General features: G+C 38.3%; 2 protein-coding genes across 4 annotated transcripts in view; both read left to right on the top strand.

Annotated features, from left to right (window-relative positions):
* The first annotated feature begins 494 nt into the window (after positions 1–494).
* ero1a (endoplasmic reticulum oxidoreductase 1 alpha) lies at positions 495–15,009 on the top strand. Its single transcript, XM_041989157.1, has 15 exons — positions 495–710; positions 1,687–1,806; positions 1,903–1,986; positions 2,771–2,812; positions 3,047–3,123; positions 7,240–7,313; positions 7,612–7,732; positions 9,476–9,537; positions 9,636–9,662; positions 9,734–9,826; positions 9,902–10,148; positions 10,671–10,740; positions 11,194–11,280; positions 11,785–11,921; positions 14,397–15,009. The coding sequence occupies exons 1-15, from the start codon at positions 642–644 to the stop codon at positions 14,455–14,457; spliced, it is 1,371 nt and encodes a 456-aa protein (XP_041845091.1). The 5' UTR covers positions 495–641; the 3' UTR covers positions 14,458–15,009.
* Positions 15,010–15,963: 954 nt separating this feature from the next.
* Positions 15,964–23,293, top strand: part of pacsin3 (protein kinase C and casein kinase substrate in neurons 3) — a 52,069-nt gene continuing 44,739 nt past the window's right edge. For all 3 annotated transcript variants that reach the window (XM_041989185.1, XM_041989170.1, XM_041989179.1), the window contains exon 1: positions 15,964–16,377. The gene's annotated coding sequence lies outside the window, so the exon portion shown is untranslated. The remainder of the gene's footprint in view (positions 16,378–23,293) is intronic.

Raw genomic sequence — 23,293 nt, 5'->3', positions numbered from 1 at the left:
TTTGTCTGTGTGCCAGTAACCTACTTCTTAACACTGTAATCCAAATACAGGACACATTTAAATTAAATTTAAATCAAATAATCAGATTCAACGTTGTTTTGCGCCCCCGTGTGGTGACAGTTAGTATTACATCTCAAATATGAACACTGAACGTTTTTTTTTCTATTTTGTGGGCATTTTATTTTTTTCTGTAAATTCTTTATTTTTTAAAATATTAATTTATTTTTTATTTTGAATAAAAATAATAAAACTACATATATGCTGCACTGGCGATTATTAATCCATTAAAACAATAATAATAAATAATACGAAATTAATTTAACCCTTAAATGTCTATGCCGTCATTCAGAACTGGGTATTTGTAGATTTTAATTTGTAAAAAGTATCTAAATCTAATTTAAATTTGAACTCTGAGGGCCGCTGTGAGTCTACGTCATTGCAGCTGCTGCCCGTCACGTACGGCACGTCGCAGACTGTAAATGAGGAAATATCAGGAAGCGACAGCTCACGTCTCATCGCCTCCTCCTCACAGCTGTAGCCGCTGAAAGTGTCAAGTTTTCCTCATTTCAAACAGCCTTGCAAACAGAGAAGAGTGTCGTTCCTAGACTCAAGGGGGCTCTGTGGAAACTGAACAGGTCGTCATGAAGCTGGTGGTCTTCCTGCTCCTCCTACAGGTGTCTGGATACGCGCGCAGCAGGTGTTTCTGTCAGGTGAGCTGCTTTTTGCATGTCGCTTTGTTGCCACATATGCTCTTCATACTGAACTTGGACTATTCTAAGCCCCTTATTTAAAAGTTACTCAAAAGGCAAACTGGAAACAAGGAGATGTGGAAAACAATTCGTGTTTTTGTAAATTTGGGAAACCGTGCCTCAGTTTTGGAACATGAATGAAGAAAAAAACTTAATTTGGATGCTTTTGTTTGGCTTTAAATCCTTTCTCAGATCTTTGTAGACCATCAGAGGGATAGCTCCATGATAAAAGCATCTCTAAACCCAGACAGTATCCCAAGGAATAGATGGAAAATACTGCGTGAGCACTGTAATTATTAAGCTAAAGAGAAGTAAGAGTACTGAAAAAGGATGATGTTTAAATAATTAACTTTGTATTTAAACCATAAACTATCAAACCAAATGAAAACAAATAAACTCAAATGTAATAGTTATTTTTTATGTGATTTCTAACAAGAGGAACCTGTTTCTGTCCAGGTTCTGAGGAACAATCAGGCAATTAATTTCATTTATATATAATAACACTTTTTCAAGTAAACTGTAATATAAAATGCTTAATAAAGTAATAAAAAATACAAACAATAAATAAAAAAGACAATAACTAGAATATAAAACTAATCCCAAAACATGTTGTGGGTAGTGGTAAAACATAATTTAAATGAGTTTTTTAAAAAGATAAACCTGTAATGTGAGTAACTGGATTCATCAGGCTTTGTAGAGTAAAAATAAAAAGAGTATTATCAGCATATCATTGAGAATGTCAGTATTAAAGAGTGAGCATAACTGGTCCAAGAACAGAACCCTGTGGAGCACCAATATGAGCTCTGGCTGCTGTAGAGAGCACGTTATTAGCGTGTGGAACTTCCAGATAAGTATGGCTTAAACTAGTCCAAAGCAAAACTCTTGATCCCAACTTTTTTTTTTTTTTAGAAGATAATCAGTTGATTTTCTCCATCAGGTCTCAGGGAGTCTGGACGACTGTGCCTGTGATGTGGAAACCATTGACAGCTTCAACAATGAACAGCTTTTCCCTGAACTAAAAACTCTCCTGGAGTCTGATTACTTCAGATTCTACAAGGTAGTACACACAACATCGCAAACGCACTCACACACACACACACACACACACGCACAGGAAACTATTGCTGAGGCTTTATGTCTACCGGACTTGCAGGTGAACCTGAATAAACCGTGTCCGTTCTGGACGGCCAGCAGTCACTGTGGTCTGATGGATTGCGCTGTGAAGCCCTGCTCACCTGTAAGTTTCCACCTGATCTAAACAAACCTTAATGGCTCTTTCAAACTTATGTCCAGGGTTCGAATTTCGGAGGAGCTAAGGGGAGCTCGGCTTCCCTGAAAGGCAGAGAACATCCTCCAAAGACATTCAGCTGATACTTTAAAGGGGAGCCCTAAAAATAGACCACTTTCATGTTACATTTAATTTTTGATGTGGCTCCTGGTGTTTCTTTAAAAGAATAGCAATAATTTGTCAGCTTTGTGTGTTTATTCATTCATTTAAACTAGATAAATCTTCCAAACGATGCAGGCGATCTGTTGTGTTTCCTTCAGCACCGTGGACAGCAGCATCGTTTGTTGTGTGTTGTGAGCGTCCATACAACAACCAGTTTATGTGCTTCTATTTGTGATTGTTAAAAGAACTCTCTGTCCCTGTTTCTGGTTAAACAAGCTGCACAGAGTTGTAGCAGAGCGTTTTTTTTTGCTATATTTTTGACCACGCTACGTGCACTAATATATATGCGTGTGCATGTGACTTGCGAAGACGTGGCGCATGCGTGAAAATAGGGCTCCCCCAAAAGCCCTGGTGTAAATCAAGCCCTGCCTAAAACTAACACGTGACCTCTATTGTAGTATTTATCTGTATGATTAGTTCCTGTTATGAAGTAACTGCAGTTACACACACTGAACATGTGATCTAACTGAAACAGCCTCAGTGTGAAAAGACCCGTGTATTAGTTGTATCCAGGTGTTGATACCAGGTGTAATTGGATCATTTTTCACTGAATAAAACTGTTTGCTCTCAGAATGAGGTGCCTGAAGGGATCCGATCCTCTTCCCACAACAAGGTGAGTCAGTCTGGATCAGTACAGAGCAGTTTTCTTCCCTCTACTATTTAAGCTGATCTCGTGGCATACATTTTAAGAATGTTCAAAAGTGATGTTTGCTTATTTGATTGAGTTAGTTTAATAAAATCTTGCAGTTACATTTAATTTAAAAATGACCCTCCTTTCATTTCCTGTTAGATCTGTTTTTTTCATTGCTAGCAGCCAACTTTATAGCTTGTGTGTGTGTCTGTTCAGTATTCAGCAGAAGCAAACGGGCAGCTTGATGAATGTGAGCAGGCGAAGCATCTGGGAGCTGTAGACGTCTCTTTAAGGCGAGTCTTGTCTGTTAAAGTAAAATGTCCTTGCAGAATAAACATTTCACTATTTTCCCAGTTTCATTTTTAGTGCAATAATATATTTTAAAGGAGCATTGTTTAACAACAGCTGACATCTAGTGGTCAAGTTAAAAACTGCAGCTATCTCAGACACCATTTGTCAACAGCAACCTTTGTTGTTTTTTGTCAACAATCAAATATTGTTTGATTTTGATTTCTTTCTTTGTCTCTTCATGTGTTCTCCTCTTTAGTGAGGTCCGCTTTCTTCTTTATTGTCCGCCATACTCTTCTTTTATGTACTTGATATGGTGGTAATGTGGCTGCTCGTCCTTGCAGACACTCTGCAAAAATTCATATTTATTTTATATAAATTATTCTAAGGGGTGGAATAGTGATTATATACAAATAGAAACATAGTATTTAGTCATATAAATTATATAATTATATATATATACACAGTGCCTTGCGAAAGTATTCGGCCCCCTTGAACCTTGCAACCTTTCGCCACATTTCAGGTGTCAAACAAAGATATAAACTTTAAATTTTTAGTCAAGAATCAACAACAAGTGGGACACAATCGTGAAGTGAAACGAAATTTATTGGATAATTTAAACTTTTATAACAAATAAAAAACTGAAAAGTGGGGCGTGCAATATTATTCGGCCCCCTTGCATTAATACTTTGTAGCGCCACCTTTTGCTCCAATTACAGCTGCAAGTCGCTTGGGGTATGTTTCTATCAGTTTTGCACATCGAGAGACTGAAATTCTTGCCCATTCTTCCTTGCAAAACAGCTCGAGCTCAGTGAGGTTGGATGGAGAGCGTTTGTGAACAGCAGTCTTCAGCTCTATCCACAGATTCTCGATTGGATTCAGGTCTGGACTTTGACTTGGCCATTCTAACACCTGGATACGTTTCTTTGTGAACCATTCCATTGTAGATTTGGCTTTATGTTTTGGATCATTGTCCTGTTGGAAGATAAATCTCCGTCCCAGTCTCAGGTCTTGTGCAGACTCCAACAGGTTTTCTTCCAGAATGGTCCTGTATTTGGCTCCATCCATCTTCCCGTCAATTTTAACCTCCCTGTCCCTGCTGAAGAAAAGCAGGCCCAAACCATGATGCTGCCACCACCATGTTTGACAGTGGGGATGGTATGTTCAGGGTGATGAGCTGTGTTGCTTTTACGCCAAACATATCGTTTTGCATTGTGGCCAAAAAGTTCGATTTTGGTTTCATCTGACCAGAGCACCTTCTTCCACATGTTTGGTGCGTCTCCCAGGTGGCTTGTGGCAAACTTTAAACGAGACTTTTTATGGATATCTTTGAGAAATGGCTTTCTTCTTGCCACTCTTCCATAAAGGCCAGATTTGTGCAGTGTACGACTGATTGTTGTCCTATGGACAGACTCTCCCACCTCAGCTGTAGATCTCTGCAGTTCCTCCAGAGTGATCATGGGCCTCTTGGCTGCATCTCTGATCAGTTTTCTCCTTGTTTGAGACGAAAGTTTGGAGGGACGGCCGGGTCTTGGTAGATTTGCAGTGGTCTGATACTCCTTCCATTTCAATATGATTGCTTGCACAGTGCTCCTTGAGATGTTTAAAGCTTGGGAAATCTTTTTGTATCCAAATCCGGCTTTAAACTTCCCCACAACAGTATCTCGGACCTGCCTGGTGTGTTCCTTGGTCTTCATGATGCTCTCTGCGCTTTAAACAGAACCCTGAGACTATCACAGAGCAGGTGCATTTATACGGAGACTTGATTACACACAGGTGGATTCTATTTATCGTCATCAGTCATTTAGGACAACATTGGATCATTCAGAGATCCTCACTGAACTTCTGGAGTGAGTTTGCTGCACTGAAAGTAAAGGGGCCGAATAATATTGCACGCCCCACCTTTCAGTTTTTTATTTGTTATAAAAGTTTAAATTATCCAATAAATTTCGTTCCACTTCACGATTGTGTCCCACTTGTTGTTGATTCTTGACTAAAAATTTAAAGTTTATATCTTTATGTTTGACACCTGAAATGTGGCGAAAGGTTGCAAGGTTCAAGGGGGCCGAATACTTTCGCAAGGCACTGTATGTAGTCATTTAAATTAATAATTTATTAATTTCAGCCTTTGCAGAGGTTCCCTTGTATTGTTTGTTTTTTATTCTTTTTATGATTGCAAAAAATTGATAGAAATCTAACAAGCCCACAAGTTAACCCCTTAACGCTTTATGTATTATATTTAATACATACTGTTTCTGAGACTCGTTGCTTCACAAAATGATAAAAACTTTGCATACAACATGGTTTTGAGCAATCTAATCCTTGTATGCTGCCCCCTGGTGGACACATATTGCACTTCAATTCTGACATATCACAGTAGTGAACTTAAATATTAGACATAAATAAGATTTCAGCTTAAAAATAAATTAATTCTGTCCCATGATTCTTAATTCAGGTGTTAAGGGGTCTATTAACATTCACCAGTTGACATGCTACACTTGCACCGAATTTACCCTTTGCTCTGTTAGAAGATGTTTTCCTCCGGTGATTGGAAGGTGGATGGAAAACTTAAGTTTCCTAGGTGCATCAGTCAGTCAGGAACTAACAATAATCATGAAATTTAATTAAATAATTAATAAAAAATATATAAATTACAAAAGATGAATAAATAGAAAATATTAAATTAATTTAAAATATTTAATAAAGCAAATTAATGTGAAAATAGATTAAAAATCACTAACAAGTGGCTTCCAAACTCTAGTGCGTGGGCATTATGTACTGTTAAAATTTAAAGGAAAAATTTAAAGTATATTATTTTAAAGGACTACTGTGGTAATTACTGGAGGGGCAAGTTTACTGTCCAGCAAACAAGCAAACTTTTATGCTGCCTCTTTTGCTGTCAGTCCTGCATTAGTGTGTGTTTACACACACCAAACCAGCATGGCAGAATCAGCTTGTTAAAGTGTGTATTTCTACAAAGCTGGTTCACTCTTTCACACAACCTCTTTCACCTCTCAATACGTCTTTTGCCAGTTTGTGCCACTTCTGTACTTTCACACACTGATGCACAACAAAGTCACATCAATCCCGGCTTGAAATGCATTAGTGAAAATTCTGTAGCTGAAGCAATTCAAGGACATATGACTGATAAATAGCTCTCTCACAGGCCTTTTATTTTTGATTTGTCACTTCCAGCAAGAAGAAACTTATCAATCAATTTTAATTTATTATGGAAAAAAACTTAAGTATAAAAAAACGTGGAGCTGAAACAGCTGTTCAGTCTTCCTGTGTTTAAATTGTAAGAATCCACAGTCAGAGTAAAACAAAGTAAATTCAGCAGTTTTTTATTTAACCCTTTAAAAGTCACACTAAGAAAAAAGCAATACAAATAAGAATCAATGCTTTATTAACAAATGGTTAATTTGTTTAACTGATAACAGTTAAAATGGTAGTAACAACAGTGAAATAGTAAAAAAAAAGGAATTTTGGTGGTAAATATCCAAACCAAGAGGTAGAGAGGGAGGTGTGTTTATTTCCACCCTATTTTCTTATTTTTATAAAATTCATTATAGTTAGTGAAAATCTTTCTAGAGTTAACCAAGTGACACTAAAGCCTAAAGCCAACCAAGAAATGACAAAATCTCATCATGTGTCAAGTTTACATGTAACCGTGGCAACCATAGTGTTCATGAGAGTGATGATTGCACTGAAATAAAAAACATTTTCCACCAAAATCATGATTTTTTTATGATTCTGCCAAAGTAAAGTTTTTGTTGTAAACTAATCCGAAAAAGGGAGAAAAGTCTGAGATTTCTCATTTTACCAGCATGAGAAACTGGTCCCAGTTTTATGTCTGACAAGGGGGCAATACATTACTGGGACAGAAATGAACATTTCAATGGTAGAGATGGCTCAGGATTGTTTATTTTCACAAACTTTAATAAAATTAATTAAAAACATTGACAGGTTTGCCCTACCAAAAGGTAAAGCAGGCTGTTTAAGGGTTAATATTTCTGGGTCTTAAGCTGCACGCTGACAGTTTAATCTCCTGTGTCACCTCTGACCTCTGGATGTGATGTTGAGCTGAACTGGTGAAACTAAACCCCTGTTTTCTTTTTCAGCGATGAGACCCGGAACGCTCTGCTGAACTGGAGCAAACACGATGACGAGGCGGAGCGCTTCTGCGTCGTTGATGGTACGCTCAGATCTGTTCACGGAGAAAATCAGTTCATATAAAACAAAATTATCTTTCCCCTGAACTCATGCTCTAAATACTAGTCTGGGTGTGAAAAATCATGAAGGACTATTATCAGACTTGAAAAGGGGACATTATTATAAAAGGGTTTGAAAAATTAAGACAATATAAAGGTGAATTGCAGCTTCTGTTTAGGGCTAAAATGGTGTGTAAAAATGTTTTTCAAACCTAATTAAAGAGATTTTTTGACAGTTGATATTTTAGTGGCTTGTGGGGACTTAAGTTTTGCTCTTCTTAGACGAGGAGTCACCAGAGTCTCAGTACGTCGACTTGCTGCTGAACCCTGAGCGCTTCACGGGCTACAAGGGACCCGAGGCCTGGCAGATCTGGAACAGCATCTACGAGGAGAACTGCTTCAAGTAAACATGCCTGTCTCTGTTAATCTGTTCCAACTGAAATGAGGGTGTCCACAAATTTAGAATTAATGGTGGTCAAATCAAATGTCAGGAGATCAGTTCATTTCTTACTGTAAAGACTGAGGAGAGCTGAAGATACTAACTAGCAGTTCTTCTGAGGATTTTGTCTGTTCTAGCTGGATCCAGGATTTTGGCTGCTCAGCAGTCCATGGTTGTTGTTTGGTTCTCCTCTTTATGATGCTCTATACATCTTCAGTACTGGAGAGATGTGGGCTGCAGGCAGGCCAGTCAAGCAGACACCTCTGTGTGTTGGAAGTCATGTAGAATGAGGTCTGTTATTGTCCTGCTGAAATAACAGCAAACCTCACCTTGATGGTAGCACGTGTCTCCAACATTCCCACAGCCACCTCCGCAGCAATGATGGCGCTATGGCCGGGGAGTCCAAAGTCTGGCCTGGATGTTTTTGGATGGTGCAGCACATCTGAAACCATCTAAAACCTGCAGGATTGCAGCCCTCGGGGACCAGCTTTGGACACCTCTGCACTACAGAGTCATTCATGGACCTTGATGCTCCCCTGTACCATCACTGCTTTCTCTGATAACAGCCTGGATGCTCTTTCTTTCTCACTTGGAAACAGACTCCTATTTTTCTCACAGTGTCATGTTGCATTTCTGGATGTAGTGGTGAACTGCATTAAGTGAAAATGTTTTGACTTTCCAATGATCTCCTGAGCCCATGTGGGTCATATTGATCATGCAGTTCTGCTTCAGGGGCTCAAAGGTCAGCCAGGAATTGTTTCTGTCCTTGACTTTTACACACAGATTTCCTCAGACTATCTAATCTTTTTATAATATTTGGCTCTATATATTTGTAAAGACCAGGACTCTTTGCAATCTTGCAATGACAAATATTATTATGGAACTTGTAGAGTTTGGCACAAAGTGATGTTTCATTTTAGAAAATGTCACAGCTTTTCTGGAAACACCTCCGTCCATCCATCTCCTGCTGTTTACCTGAGGTTGATGTTCACATGCCTGCAGTGCTCGGTGGAAGTGTTGGGCTTTGTCTCCTCTCAGGTGGTGATGTGGGGGCAGCAAATTATAGAGAGCAGAGTTGGGGCTGTTTTCCACTTTCACAGTTCTCAGTATATTCAAGAACAGGAAGAGTAGTTAGTTGTATAGTTGTTGTTGTTCTATCCAGCCACTGGCAGGATATTCCACTGTGAACCAAAGTGTTGATCTGATCAGCATCAGTATCTCCAAAAAAAAACTTTGCTCTTGTGACTAAAAAGTACAGTATGAATATTTTTCTGTCCCATTAAAAAAGGTTAAAAAACCTGATAGAATATTTAAACTTTAACTTTGTCCGTGTATCTGTACAGAGTTATTGTCTATTAAAAGTTTAATACTTAAACTTTCAATAGACCAGAAATCTCTTCTCGCCCGGATTTACCGGATTTAATGAATTTTTTTACTGTTGTTGCTGTTTACTCCCTTTTTATTTGTTTATTATTTATTTTGGGGGGGTTAAGGGTAATGGGAAGAAGGAAAAAAAAAGCTACCAAGTCATGCAATGTTTTAAATTTTTTTGCTTTTTTGCACAAGTTTAATTTTTGGAATGCATAACATTGTTTTGATATGCAAATAAAAGAAGAACATGGAAAAAAAAACTGGTATAAGCTAACTTCTGACAAGTTAATTTCATTATTACATTATTACATTAACTCTTTCATGTCCGATTCCCAGACCTTATACAATCAAGCGACCACTTATTCCCAACTCATTCCAGAGCAGTTCAGGAAATGAAGGTAAGAAAAGGAGTTTTATTTAATATTCTCTTTCATCCTGCCATTTTTGTTTTATTTTTTTCCTTCCACTGGTCTGACCACGCTTGCTTTCCCTACAGCGAGGACCTTCTACAGTTGGCTTGAAGGTAAGCTGATGCTTCACCTGCAGCCGTTTCAGAGGGTTGTCCAGTTTCTGTGTTGACACTCTCCATTTCAGGTCAGTGTGTGGAGAAGAGAGCTTTCTACCGGCTTATCTCTGGGCTCCACGCCAGCATCAACATACACCTGAGTGCCAGATATCTCCTGGATGGTGAGACACACACACACACTCCACACACTGGTTTTCCTTGGCTGTGTTATTGACATCACAGCTTCTCTTTTTCAGACAGCTGGTTTCAGAGGAAGTGGGGCCACAACGTGTCTGAGTTTAGAAAGCGCTTTGACTCTGAGATGACGGTCGGTGAGGGCCCCAAGAGGCTCCGCAACCTCTACTTCCTGTACCTGATAGAGCTACGAGCGCTGGCCAAGGCTCTGCCGTTCTTCCAGCAGCCGTCTTTCCGGCTGTACACCGGCCGACTGCAGGAAGACCAGAAACAAAAAATGCAGCTGCTGCACCTCCTGCAGAAGGCCAGGTCAGTCTGAGAACCCTAAACCCAAACAGATTCGATTCGGTACCTCCAATATTTTCCCCACTATCAGTTTATCTTAGCTCTTTATGTATGTTAGTAGATTTTTCCCCTGTAATTTATTCCTTTGTTTAGTTGTAGTGCAGGTTATTTGTAAAAACTATTGACTCCATAATTTAGCAGCTTGTGTTGCTGCCTTTGGCAGTAATAACCTAAATTAACCATTTTCTGTATAATATCATAAATTTTTCTCCTGGATGTGGAGAAATTTCCTCCACTCTTCTTGACAGTGTTGCTCCAGTTCTTTTAGGTTTGGCAGGTTTATGCACAGCTCTCATGAGAACCTACCACAGCATTTCAGTGTCATGCATTTGATTTGTCTGTGTAAGAAATGTGGATTACAAAAGTGATTTAGTAGCTGTTCTACGTCTATTTTTGTTCCGAAGCTTTTCTTTCATTATCTTCTTGTGATTTTTGTCGAACTTACCGTTGAACCATTAAGGCTCTTCTCCCTCTTTACTCTTCCAGATCTTTCCCGTTGCACTTTGATGAGACATCTCTGTTTGCTGGGGATGAAAAGGAAGCAACAAAACTTAAGGTTAATTTAAATTCACTTATTGCATCTCTGTGCCCCCCATTTTCTGCTTTGATCCTTCTGATACTTGATAAAATGAGAAAATGTTTGTCACATTAGAGAACTGACTTGTCCAGATGCAGGTTTTTTCACTTTTAAGCCAAGAATACCTCAAATCTTTCAACAATCATACGGCTAAAGAAAACCTCTGTTATTTGCATCCGTACTTGCATTATATGCAGATTTTTATGGGAGTATTGACTGAGGTGGAACATTTTAAGTTACCTGCAGCATCAAACAAATCACTGCATCAAATCGTGCTACAATATGTATGAAAATTAAATGCAAAAAAAAAAAGCATCTCAAAAGAAATGTGCAACTGTCAGAAACCTAACAGGCACAATCTGATGAGTCTCCATCGCTGTATATGTTAGGCTGACACGAGGGCTGTTTTTTTTTCTATGTCATGAATACCAGGAGGACATCAGACTGGCCTTCCTCAACATCTCCAGGATCATGGACTGTGTTGGGTGCTTTAAATGTCGTCTGTGGGGAAAACTTCAGGTAAGCCTATATCCACCTATCCTCCTTTCACAGCACATCATTAGTCCAAAAAAAAAATGTAATACCTGTCTGTTGCTGTTAGTCCCTGGGTTTTATGTATCAGGGCAGCTTAAAAAACCTTCTGGTCTTTATAGTCTCTTTATAATTAGCAAAACGCAGTCTGAGATGAATACGTGAACTACACTACATGATTCGGTAGCACCTGTAGCTGCTACCTTCTTAATTCCTGTGGAAGCAACGAGGGGAAACTCAGTTTTTCTCTTATTGCTTCTGAATTTTGATTTAGTTTTTGTTAAATAATGACACAGTGTGATTTGTCATCTGAGGTTATTTTTATGTAAACTCAGAAGCTGCTAAGGGCCAGAAGTTTTTATTATGCTCCGATATATAAAAAACCCAGAGAGTTGAAAGCTTAGCTTTGTTTTTCGGATCATTACATGTTTGTAAAGAACAACTGTGTTGTGAGTTAGTCTTTGTTTTGCTCTGTATCTCTTTCCTCGTCAGACTCAGGGATTAGGCACAGCACTGAAGATTTTGTTTTCAGAGCGACAGATTGAAGCGTTGCCCAAATCCAGCGAGCAGCGACCCAGTTTCCAGCTCAGCCGACAGGAGGTCGTCTCCCTGCTCAACGCCTTTGGAAGGTACACGTCCGTCGGCTTCGTATTAGGATATGCACCATCTAGATCAGGGGTGTCCAGCTCGGGTCCTCGAGGGTCTGCACTCACACCTGACTCAAATTAATGAGTCGCTGTGCAGAACTTCATAGGCTGTTGGATCCATTGAATTTGAGTCAGGTGTGTTGGAGCAGGGACACATTGAAAACCTTCAGGAATGTGGTCCACAAGGACTGACTGGACACCCTGATCCAGAAGAATTTAATCACCAAAAACAACCCCTTTCTGCTCTTTGGTTTGGAAGCCAAAGATGATTTCTAAATATATTTCAGGTTTTTTTTACCCCCATCAGTTGGTTTTCCTAATATAATTTTTTTTTACTTTTAAAGACACTCTTGTGATTTGACAGTTTGAGAGTTTTAGATAAAATCAGTTGGGTGCAGAAATATTTGACAATTAGTGGCCATTTCAAAGCTGGGCTAATGACCATAACTATGAATAAAATGCTGATCTTTTAGACTTTATAGGGAGACTTTTTACTGGCTGGAGTCCTGATCCATGGATATCAACATAAAAATAGTTTTGTGATGCTTTGTTGGTTATTTTTGTAGCAGTTTGATCAAATCTGGGAATATTTTATCTCTTTGCCTTTAAAAACTCCGCTGGTTTTGCCACGTTTCAGGTTTGGGTTCGTCTGTTCTGAAAGAATTATTGTATTTGGCCTGAAACTGAAAAAACTGGTGCAGGTACGTCTTATGTTCATCCTGTTCCAGGACTCCTCTAGGATGCTTTGTCATCCATTAACAGTGCAGTTTGGCCCTTTTATTCTGATGCTTATGCATAGTTTGGACTGAATGGGTATTTGCTTTCATAATTTCTCCTTGGTAAGACATTTTCCTCACATAGAGTATTCTTCACATGGAAAACAGAAACTCATTATCTGCCACTAGTGTCCCTTGCAGACATTCACGACATCCAGGCCCTACTTTTTTGTTTGTTTTTTATAAAAAAAATTGATAAAGCTTGTCATTGTTTTACAGATAAGAGGGAAATATTCTGCATCTTTCTTTGAAATGTGCCAGTCATCCAATTACATGTTGGCCATTGAACAATAAGATTTCTAAATAATTATGACTTTCCTTTTAAAGTTTGACTTTAAATGTTTTCACTGTGTCACCCAGTGTCTAGTTTTAATGCTTTTAAAATCACTTGTTGTCATCTGTTTTCTACAAAACAAATAATTTATATATATATATATATATATATATATATTTTATATATGAGATTTTCTCCTTAATAGCAACTAAATTAACATCCCTAACGTACCCAAATTCTGCAGATAACATAATAAAAAAAATTCTGTTTTAGTTTTTATCATATTTACACAGAGTACTGTGCAGATGTCTTAAGCTGCTCGTCATTTCTTTATATATATTACCAGGAAAACAGGAAATGGAGACAACCATTCATTTAAACACACACACACATGGAAAGTAGTTTGTAACTCAGAAAAACAGAGTTTGTACAATTTCAATAAACTTAAAAACTCATCTTTGGTCTGAAGACCTTTTATTCTTTATCACAGTCTGAACCCTCTTAGATGGGGGTTGGCAAGTTCAGTTTTTAGACTTTTCCCTGCTCTAACACACCTGATTCAAATGAAATGGATCCAACAGTTTATCAACTTCTGCTCAGTGACTCATTCATTTGAATCAGGTGTGTTGAAACAGGGAAACCTCTAAAACCTGCAGGACTGCAGGCCTCTAGGACTGAAGGCCTCTAGGACTGAACTTGCCTACCCCTGCTCTTAGACAAGCTTCCTGTCATTTCTCTAAGTCTTGAGGAACAGTTCTCCAGACTTCCAAAGTTTTTTTTTGTTTGTTTGTTTGTTTTTTATGTTTCGTCCCTTTGCTCCATTCGCTGTCCAGCTGGTCCCACACTGCTTCAGTAATATAGAGGTCTGGGTTCTGGGGAGGATTCATCCCTCCATCAGATCTGTTGCCCCCAATTTTCAGTCCAGTTCTTGTGTCATTGAACACACCTCAGCCTTTTACCAACAATTCTTCCCATTTATAATGGAACGGGGACTGGTTGATCCTTAGAGTTAAGTGTCCTTTTTATGCTTTATTGATTCATAGGTGTTAAAGTTAGTGTTGAATATAATAACACAAACACAAAATCATTCCTATCATGTCCAAAACAAAACTTGGATCTTCAGAAAGCCTGGAGAAAATTTGCTCAAGCCCATTTTAACAGATTAAGCCTGACTGCTTGGAAGCAAAATACGTAGAAATAAAGGGTGGATCAAGAATGTTGCACAGTACAGTTTTTTTCTTTTCTTTTCTTTTCTTTTCTTTTCTTTTCTTTTCCATTCATTCATTCATTCATTCATTCATTCATTCATTCATTCATTCGTTTATTCATTCATTCATTCGTTTGTTTGTTTGTTTGTTTGTTTAATGTTGGACATGTGCTTTTGTATCTTTGTGAAATGTCCTACAGGATTTCAACAAGCATCAGAGAGTTGAAGAACTTCAGATCTCTGCTTGCAGAGGAGCGATAACGGCGTCCGTCTTCCCTTGATGTCTTTGACCAAATTCCTTTGAATGGTTTAACTTAAAATGTGGACTCTTTAGCCCCTGAGCTGCCAGCTGGGATCTGTGCAACAGTCTTAGTTATGCTGATATTTCAACTGCAATGATGAGCCCTTTTTTTCAGTATTGATTATGGGAACATTTAAAAACTTGAGTTTAAACATTTCTATTGCTCCTATCTGCTACTATTTAGGGTACTTTTCAGGTGGCTGGAAGTTTGTTGTTGACTAAACCTGATGATATTTGGAGCTGTTTGTTGAGACTGAAAGTCCCCCCAGAAATATATTATAGATACTTCAGAAAATGAAAAAGAATTCAAACATACGTCTTTATTTGACAAATGTTTTGATCAATTTTTCCCATCAGTTGCTGGTAATGAAGGCGTTTTGTTGTGATGTTTTTGTCCTGACGATGGCGCTCTTTGTAAAGAAAATGAAGCCTTTTTTTGTACCTGTGGAAATGCCATGGCAATGTTTAAAAGTGTAAAATACGGAAAACATGACTTGTTCAGCAAAAAGAAATAAAACAGACACTTTTTCATCAAATGGGTTATTAATGCCTTCAGGTACATTTTGATAACTCTACTCTCTTTACATGTTTTGATGACATTAACTTAAGTCTTTGATCAGGAGGTTAAATGACTGTCACCTGTTTACAAGCTGGAGATAAGTTTTGATGCTTTGTCAGCAAAGATTAGATTTCCTTCATTTAGGGTGTTTAAATCATGTGTCCTTATGGCTACTTGTAATGTAAATGAAATGTATATATGAAAACCATGATTATTGTCATCTTGGGTTTGTAAATAAACAGATTGTGATTTTTTTTTTCATTTCAGTCTAAATTCCAGTTCTTGATTGAAATTTATAAATACTCTGCAAGAGAAATAGCCAAAGCACAAGATTACTATATATATATATATATAGTTTATTTATTAATACATACATATATGCACAGCTGTTATTGAAAATGAAGGTAAACAGGTAAAGATTTTGCTGTAATCTTGCATTTATAATTTCTACTTTTCTTCAAATATACAGTAAATTGAAAATCCAGGAAAATCAGAAAATATCCCATATATGATAATTAATTTATATTGAATTTTGTAATTAAATTCATGTTTGATTTTGAAAAAAAAGCTGTTTTAAAATGTTAAATATTTATAAAAACATGGACAGTATATATATTTGTATCTAAAAATTTAAAATGTTTTCCTTTTTATTCATTTAACAAACAAAACATTAACTTTTACCCAATAAATGCTAAGTTTAAAAGAATATATAGATTTATATTAAATTCAGGCTCATGAAACTACCAGAAATATATTTTGAACTGCCCAAAGTCACACTGACTTTAAGTGGAGGGAATATTAAGGTTTATATTATATATATAGGAATCTTGTCTTTTTCCGATAGCACCTGAAGGCAGCATTAAGCCGTGCCGCAGACAGTGAAGGGTTAAACTGTGTAATAGGATGAATGGATATTGTGGAGAGCAGCATCTGATTACACGCCAGTAGGCATCGGAGGGGGAGGACAGTTATCCGCAGTAGAAACAGGTTTTCGTTCTCCCTCCGAGGAACAAACATTTTACTTTAGATTCCCACTTCTTCCGCTGGGAGTGGAACTTTCTTTTCTTTCACCGAACCCGAACCAGCGGTTCTCTTCTGAGTTTCTTGCATGCGGGTCGGATCGTCTCCTTAATGGCTGAAGGGAGCCGACGGGTGACCGCGGAGTAAACTCGCAGGATGTCGCAGTTCGTGGAGGCGTAAATGCGGACGGTAGCTGCTGTGTTTTAAAACAAATATCAGTGTTTGGGCCCGACGGGAAGAGCGGCTGCAGCTTCAGGAGGGCTCTGCTTTTCGTTTGCTCCTCAAGGTCGGAGTGAAACAGGTAAGCGACCTCACCTGCCCGCCTGCTACCTGCACACGTTGTCTCCTTCAAGACGTAACGCCTCACGATGTTAAAAACTACTAAATGCTGACAGCAGGCAACAAGTGCTGCTTATTTAATTAGATTACTTTACCCGAGAATCAGATTTTATTAGTCACGGTTCCTTAGAATGGAATATTTTACTAGTTATTAGAATACTAAGACTAGGCCTCTCAAATAAATAGGGTCGAGACAACATTTTAAAGGTGCATTAAGTTTATTATTATTATTTGTGACCACTAGGGGTCGGAAAAACTCTCTAAACAACTTTAACCATGTCTGGAATGGCTTGTTTCTTTATTTGTGTATCATTATTGTTATAAGAGGGTTCTGCCCCCAAAAGTGCAATCTGCACACTGTTTGGCTTGCTAGCCTTGGTTATGTCCACTGGAACAAGAAGCATATGTCCACTTTTTCTTTTTCTCTAGCACAGTTATCTCATTGATGGTTAAAACACAGTAAACCTTTAACGTGACATCTCCTTCCAAAGGGAAATGTTTTCCATTTGTCATCATTCTAGATAGTTCTAGCTAGCCACTCACTTTTAAATGTAGACTTCGTTTACATCAGTATTGGTATTACTTTACAATCCTGCTGTAAACTGCAGAGATGCTCAACTAGTGTTTTTACTTCTTTCCATTTTTTTACACTGCCAGTTCAAGGAGGGGTGTTTGCTGGTGAAGGCCTTCAAATGGCTGCGTTAGCCCACAAATATACTTTAGCTGCAATATGGACGTTTGGAAGTTTATTTATATGGCATATTTCATATACATAAAACGTGAGGGATATTATCTGTCACAGCAGCCAACAAATTAATAAATAGATTTATAAGAAAAAAATGTAAACATAGAGAAATAGAAAATAAACTCAATATAAACAATATGTACAATGGAAACCCCAAAAAACACAAATAAGTAAAAAAAAAAAATGGCTACACACACAGATGTTATGCAGTTATGATTATGGATTGTTGGGTATGTAAGGGTGAAATGCAGAGATGGTGGTCACCTCTCATCTCTCTTAACCTTACGTACTACCTACAATTCCACTACCCAAATTTCCCTGAGGGCTCTCTGAAGGGATTAATAAAGTATTTCTATTTCTATACCGTCATTTCTTTCTTTTCATGGTCTCAAAATTATCCAAACAATAACTTCTATGTTGTTGCCATGTTTAGAGAGTCTTGTTTGCGCCTTAGAAATGTGACAAGTTTACCTGGTGTGAGTTTGCAAATGCACCCTATGCTAGATTTATTTCGTCTGTATCAACAAATAAAAGTGTGTTTGTGTTATTACAGCCTAGTTTCGGGGTGAAAGGGGTTCAGGTGGGGCACAGAAGGTCACTCAGTAATGCAAGGTGATAAAAACATGTCTGAAATTTGTTATATTTTGGTTTATTTACTAATAAAGGTTGCACTTTTCTCATCATCCCATATGAAACCATTGGCTGATGTTGCAACTCAGTGTGGCTTGTTAGAGATTTATAGAGTTTGTGAAGATAATGTCCTGCTGTCTTTCATTTTGGATTATTGGGTTTGTTTATGTGCCACATCGTAAGAATTCCTCGAGTACATAGACTGTCTTTTGCATGCAAGGACTCTGCATAGCAACCTTCAGGATCATATTTTGTGCACAAGTTTGAAAAATCCTAATGTTGCATCCTCAATAAACAAAAGGACTGAGTGGCTGCAGATTTAGACCTTAAAAAAAGAATAAAAAATGCTATTAATCTAATTCTTGTTTTTTATTGATTTCATTTCTTTGGTTCAGTAAGAACCTTGAGATCAACTGATTGTGTTATAAATCACAAAAGAGCTTTAAGAGGCTGAAAGTCTTAATAAAGATGCAGATCGATCTGTTCAAAAGCTGAAGTTGAAGAAAAAGTGCTTATTCCTCAAAATCTGACTCTAGAAAGTAAAGAATGTGATACTTCATCAGTTTGCTCCTCTCCAGCATGTTCTTTGGCCTCCCATAATTACGGCATCATCACTTCATGGTTGTTAACTGAGAGATTTTGAGATGTTTTATGAGTTCTGCTTTGAAAAGGAGACAGTTTGCAGGCCTCAACTTTAAAATTAGCTTGACTTGGGTTTTTTAAACGTGGGAGGGAGAAAACCTTCTCCAGCTTCTGGCTCCAGCTGCTGGCTCCAGCTGCTGCCAAGCAAGTGGAATTTCATGGAAACATGAAATAAGTCAGTGCAGACCTTTTAACTCCCATCCAGGCGGTTAGCTCTCCTATTATCGGCCCATTTAGTGAAGTCAGAAGCTGGTGAGTTTAGCTGTTTTTGTGCTGATCAGGACATTTCTGTTTAAGTCTTTTCATATCACATCCGAATGCATCATATTTAATATAATGAAGCAACTCATTTGATATTTTTACTTGAAAGAAATGACTGTCATAAACCAAAGATACCATAATTCCTGTTGAACTTTGAAGATGGTGCAGCTTCATGCTGTCGGATGGGAACAGCAGGGGAAGCAGGATCTGCTTTAATCTGCAGTATTTTGCAGCAGACTGTGTTTGTCTGGCCAAGGCCTGCGTCCCGCTTGCAGCCGGCAGGTTTCTGTGCCGAGTAGGAGGAGCTGCTGTGGAGGCGGTGCTGGTCCATTGTGGCTTCAGTGATGTGGTTCTGGTAACAGATGAGCTGGGAGAAGAGCTCTGTGTGGAAACGAGGCTCCTTGGTCTTGGACTTTGCATCGGGTCTGCTGCTGCACTCCACCTCTGCACAATCTGCTTCATTTTGTTGTCTGTCATCAGTTTGTCAAAGAAATGTCCCAAAGATTTGTTATTGGACATAAAACCTGCAGGGCAAGCAGCTGTCAGGCTTTTTATCTGTTGCTTCTGTTTTGATTTTCCAGAAAGTAATTGTTCTAATGTAAATAAGCTGTTTTGGTACAGATGAACAGGCTGACTAACCTACTGATTTACTGGCCCCGCATATGTTTGGCTTGTGTTGTATTACAAATTGATAAAAATAATTACTGATTTTTCACATTCAGATTTCAGTTTGTTTGTGCTTTTTACTAAAAAAAACACTGTTCTGTGCGACATCTTGTTTCCGGATGAAGGTGGAGATGTTAGCATAACCCAGAGAGAAAGAAACGCATTTTAATTAAATAAGATGATCAGTAAAGGAAGGACATTTTATCCTGATGATTTGGAGCAACCATGACCAAACGTACTCATCGGTCACTTAATCAGATCCACCTTGCTAGTACCGGGTCAGGCCAGTGAACTCATTGTCATGTTCTAGAAAGCAGGTGGAGATGATCTGAGCTTTGTGACATGGTGCATTATCTTGCTGCAAGTAGCATCAGAAGATGCTACAATGTGGTCATAAAGGGATGGACATGGTCAGCAACATTATTTAGGTAGGCTGAGGTGGTTAAACCAGGCCATGCTGGTACTAAGTGAGCCAAGAAAATATCCCCCACACCATTACACCACCACCAGCATGTTTTCATGATGTTTCTGCCAAATTCTGAGCCTAGCATGTGAATGTTGGAGCTGAAATGGAGACTCATCAGACCAGCAACGTTCCTCCATCTTCTATTGTGCAGTGTTGGTGAGTCTGTGTGAAAAGTTTCCTGTTCTTAGCTGACAGGAGGCACCCGGTGTGGTCTTCTGGTGCTGTAGCCCATCTGCTTCAAGGTTGGACATGTTGTGTGTTCAGAGATGCTGTTCTGCAGATCTTGGTTGGAACCAGTGCTTATTTGACTTCCTGTTGTCTTTCTATCATCTCCAACCAGTCTGCCCATTCTCCTCTGACCTCTGACAGCAACAAGACATTCTGGTCCAGACAACTGCTGCTCACTGGATATTTTCTCTTCTTCAGACCATACTCTATAAACCCTAGAGATGGTTGTGTGTGAAAATCCCAGTAAATACTCACACCAACAACCATGCCACATTCAAAGTCACTTAAATCCTCTTTCTTCCTCATTCTGATGCTCAGTTTGAACTTCAACAAGTTGTCTTCACCACGTCTACATGACCACATGCATTCAGTTGCTGTCATGTGATTGGCTGTTTAGATATTTGTGCTATCTAGCTATTAAACAGGTGGATCTAATGTAGTGGTCGATGAGTGTATAACATCAAAATATGAACGCGAATGAGAATAAAAGCATTCAGAATTACTATATGGTTTTCAGGGCTAAGTATAATAAGCTCAGTTTAGACGAGTTCAAAATGTAAAAAATTCCTAAGTATTCAGATCTTTGCAACAGGGCAACCCTGTAACTTAATTACCAGATTAGTTTCCTGAGGGTTTGATGAAAATGGAGCTAGAGATGTTTGGAAATGTTTCCTGTTCATACTGACCAAGGCGGAAGCATATAAATAAATACACACATTAAAAAGATATTCTTGAGCTTTCTGTGACAGCCTCCACCAGGAAAGTAAAAAAAAATCCTGACTCCAGATCGTGATCGACACCAGACATTAATCACTTCTAAGTTGTGCCGTGCTCCACCTCTGATGCTTCTTAATGCTCGACCAGACTGAGAATTATGTTGTAATAATGAAGTCCAACATTTTCCGCTGTCTCCTTTTTATCCACATTTATTTTAAGTTTTAAACCTTGACTGGTTCGTCATTCTCGGTAAAATCCCACATCTGTGTTACTTTTTCCATTATTCAAAGTCCTATTTTTTTTTTTTTTTTTTTTCTGACCAGCTGAATTCATCGTTGGTGTTCTGGGTGAGGAGGATTGGGCTTTCTGCTCTGGTACGTCAAGCATTCGTCGTTCTAAAGTGAAAATGGTTGCAGGTATCTGTCAGGCATAAGTGGAGGGATCACCACCACCATGAAGCTCTTTTTTTCATTTGTTGGGATCATACATTATGCTGGCTGATGAGAAAACTGCAGCAGATTATTGCTGTCACTGAAGTTTTATTTTTAAATTTTGTTATCTGCATTTATTCTCTTAGTCTGCATTGTTATCAGAGCAAGTCAAGGTTTGCCATTAATGATAGGCTGCTGGGGTTTATGTCATCATCAAGGTTTTAAAACTAAAATGTCACAATTGAGATTTAAAAAGCAGCTTTGAGACGTAAATAAGAGGCATCTTTTTATTGATTAATGAGTCTGATTGGTTTCCAGACTGCATGATCAGATGAACTTCAATTTACAGAAGGTATTCTGTGATGACAAGCTTCAGAATGAACTAAAAATTTGAGTCTTTTCAAAGGAAGAGGGGCTTCAAAGACCAAGTAGTGGTACAGGCCAGGTTCACAGAGATTTTATTGGTTTATTGGACATTGTACGTTAATAGGCATTACTGTAAGTCAGGGGTGCCCAAGTTCGGTCCTAGAGATCTACCATCCTGCAACTTTTAGATGCAACCCTTTCCAACACACTTGAATCAGATGTCATCTGCATGTCATTCAGCTCTGCAGAGGCCTAGTAATGAGCCAGTCATTTGGTTCAGGTGTGTTGGAGAAGGGTTGCATCTAAAATTTGCAGGATGGTAGATCTCGAGGACCAGACTTGGGCACCCCTGCTGTAAATGTACCAGAGTTAGCAAAATGGCTATTGTACATTTGCATTCCCTGGACAAGGGAAAAAAAAAACAAGAAATGAAAACAAAAAACAAAAAAAAAACAAATCGAAAGACTTGTCACATTGTTACCGTGTGTGTATAACTGATAATGCAATGACACTGTATCATCTGCATACATTTGAGTGCAGTTATTAGAGCATGCTGATGGAGGGACGTTTATATAAAGGGAAAAAAGTAATGGTCGAAAAATGTGACCTTGTGGGACACCTGTGAATAAATGAAGTAGCTGTATTTAGATTCTAGTATGTCAGTGAAATCCTGAAGAAATGAGTAAAAACAAAAATCTGGCTACATTTACATGATTTAGAAGGCTGGAAAAACTAAAAGCAGAATTTGTAAAATGACAAGAATTTGATTTTATCTGTTCAGACTTCAGCCTTACTTTGACTTATTAACCTTAGTTCTGTGTTCAGTTTTTCATTTAAATGTTTGATTAAAATGTTAAACAATAGTAACTATTTTTTTTAACAAAAAAATTAAAAATTAAAACACTGAATAGAAAATTACATTAACAATTCCTAATTACTACATTTTGTTAGAATAGAAGCTGAGATTGATAAGAAATGAAGAGCCTTTTGGGAGCTGGAACAGCCGACTCCTCAAAGGGAACTGCATCTTTAAAGAGTCGGATCTCTCATTGCTGTGAGCAAATCACCTGAACAATATTCCATGACATATACCCATAGGCTGCATGCTGACTGTAGCATGTGTGGTCCTGTTTATGAGCTGCTGCCTGAACAAAATGCAGTTGAATAAGGAGAGAAATTTGAATGAAGTAAGAAGTGTAGAAGTAAAAACTAAATGTGGTGGGGGTTGGGTGATGGCCAGTAACTTTACGGATCTATTAGCGACATTTGCTGCTAATCAAAAGAGTTGATTTAGAGTTCTTGTCAATCAGTAGTAAAAAGGCCAAAAATGAACCTGCAGAAATTCTGATACCAGAGCTTGTGCTTCCCGAAAAGCGACACTGCTTTTACATGTTTTCATCCATTTTACTACAGTTATTACTACAGTTTACTGCTGTTGTCTTGTTCCTCATCTTTCAAGCAGATTAATGTTTCACTCTTTTACTGTGGGTCAAAAACATCATATCTTTGAAGAGTGATTAGAAAGATGTGTATTTGTGGTATAGACCTAATGGGGAATCCCTGGAGTTGTGTTTTTATAACTTTCCAGCTCGTTGCCTCTTCAAATAATAATAGAGGTGTGAGCGAACTGCTCTGACCTCCCCTGTCAGGCGCCGCTGCTCTCTGGCTGTTTTATTAGGATTTCACCGCAGGCTCCATGTGTGGCATTTCACTGTGACTTCCAGAA

The sequence above is a fragment of the Melanotaenia boesemani genome, chromosome 1, assembly GCF_017639745.1.
Source record: "Melanotaenia boesemani isolate fMelBoe1 chromosome 1, fMelBoe1.pri, whole genome shotgun sequence".
Classification (NCBI taxonomy): domain Eukaryota; kingdom Metazoa; phylum Chordata; class Actinopteri; order Atheriniformes; family Melanotaeniidae; genus Melanotaenia; species Melanotaenia boesemani.
This window is presented reverse-complemented; position numbering and strand designations above follow the sequence as displayed.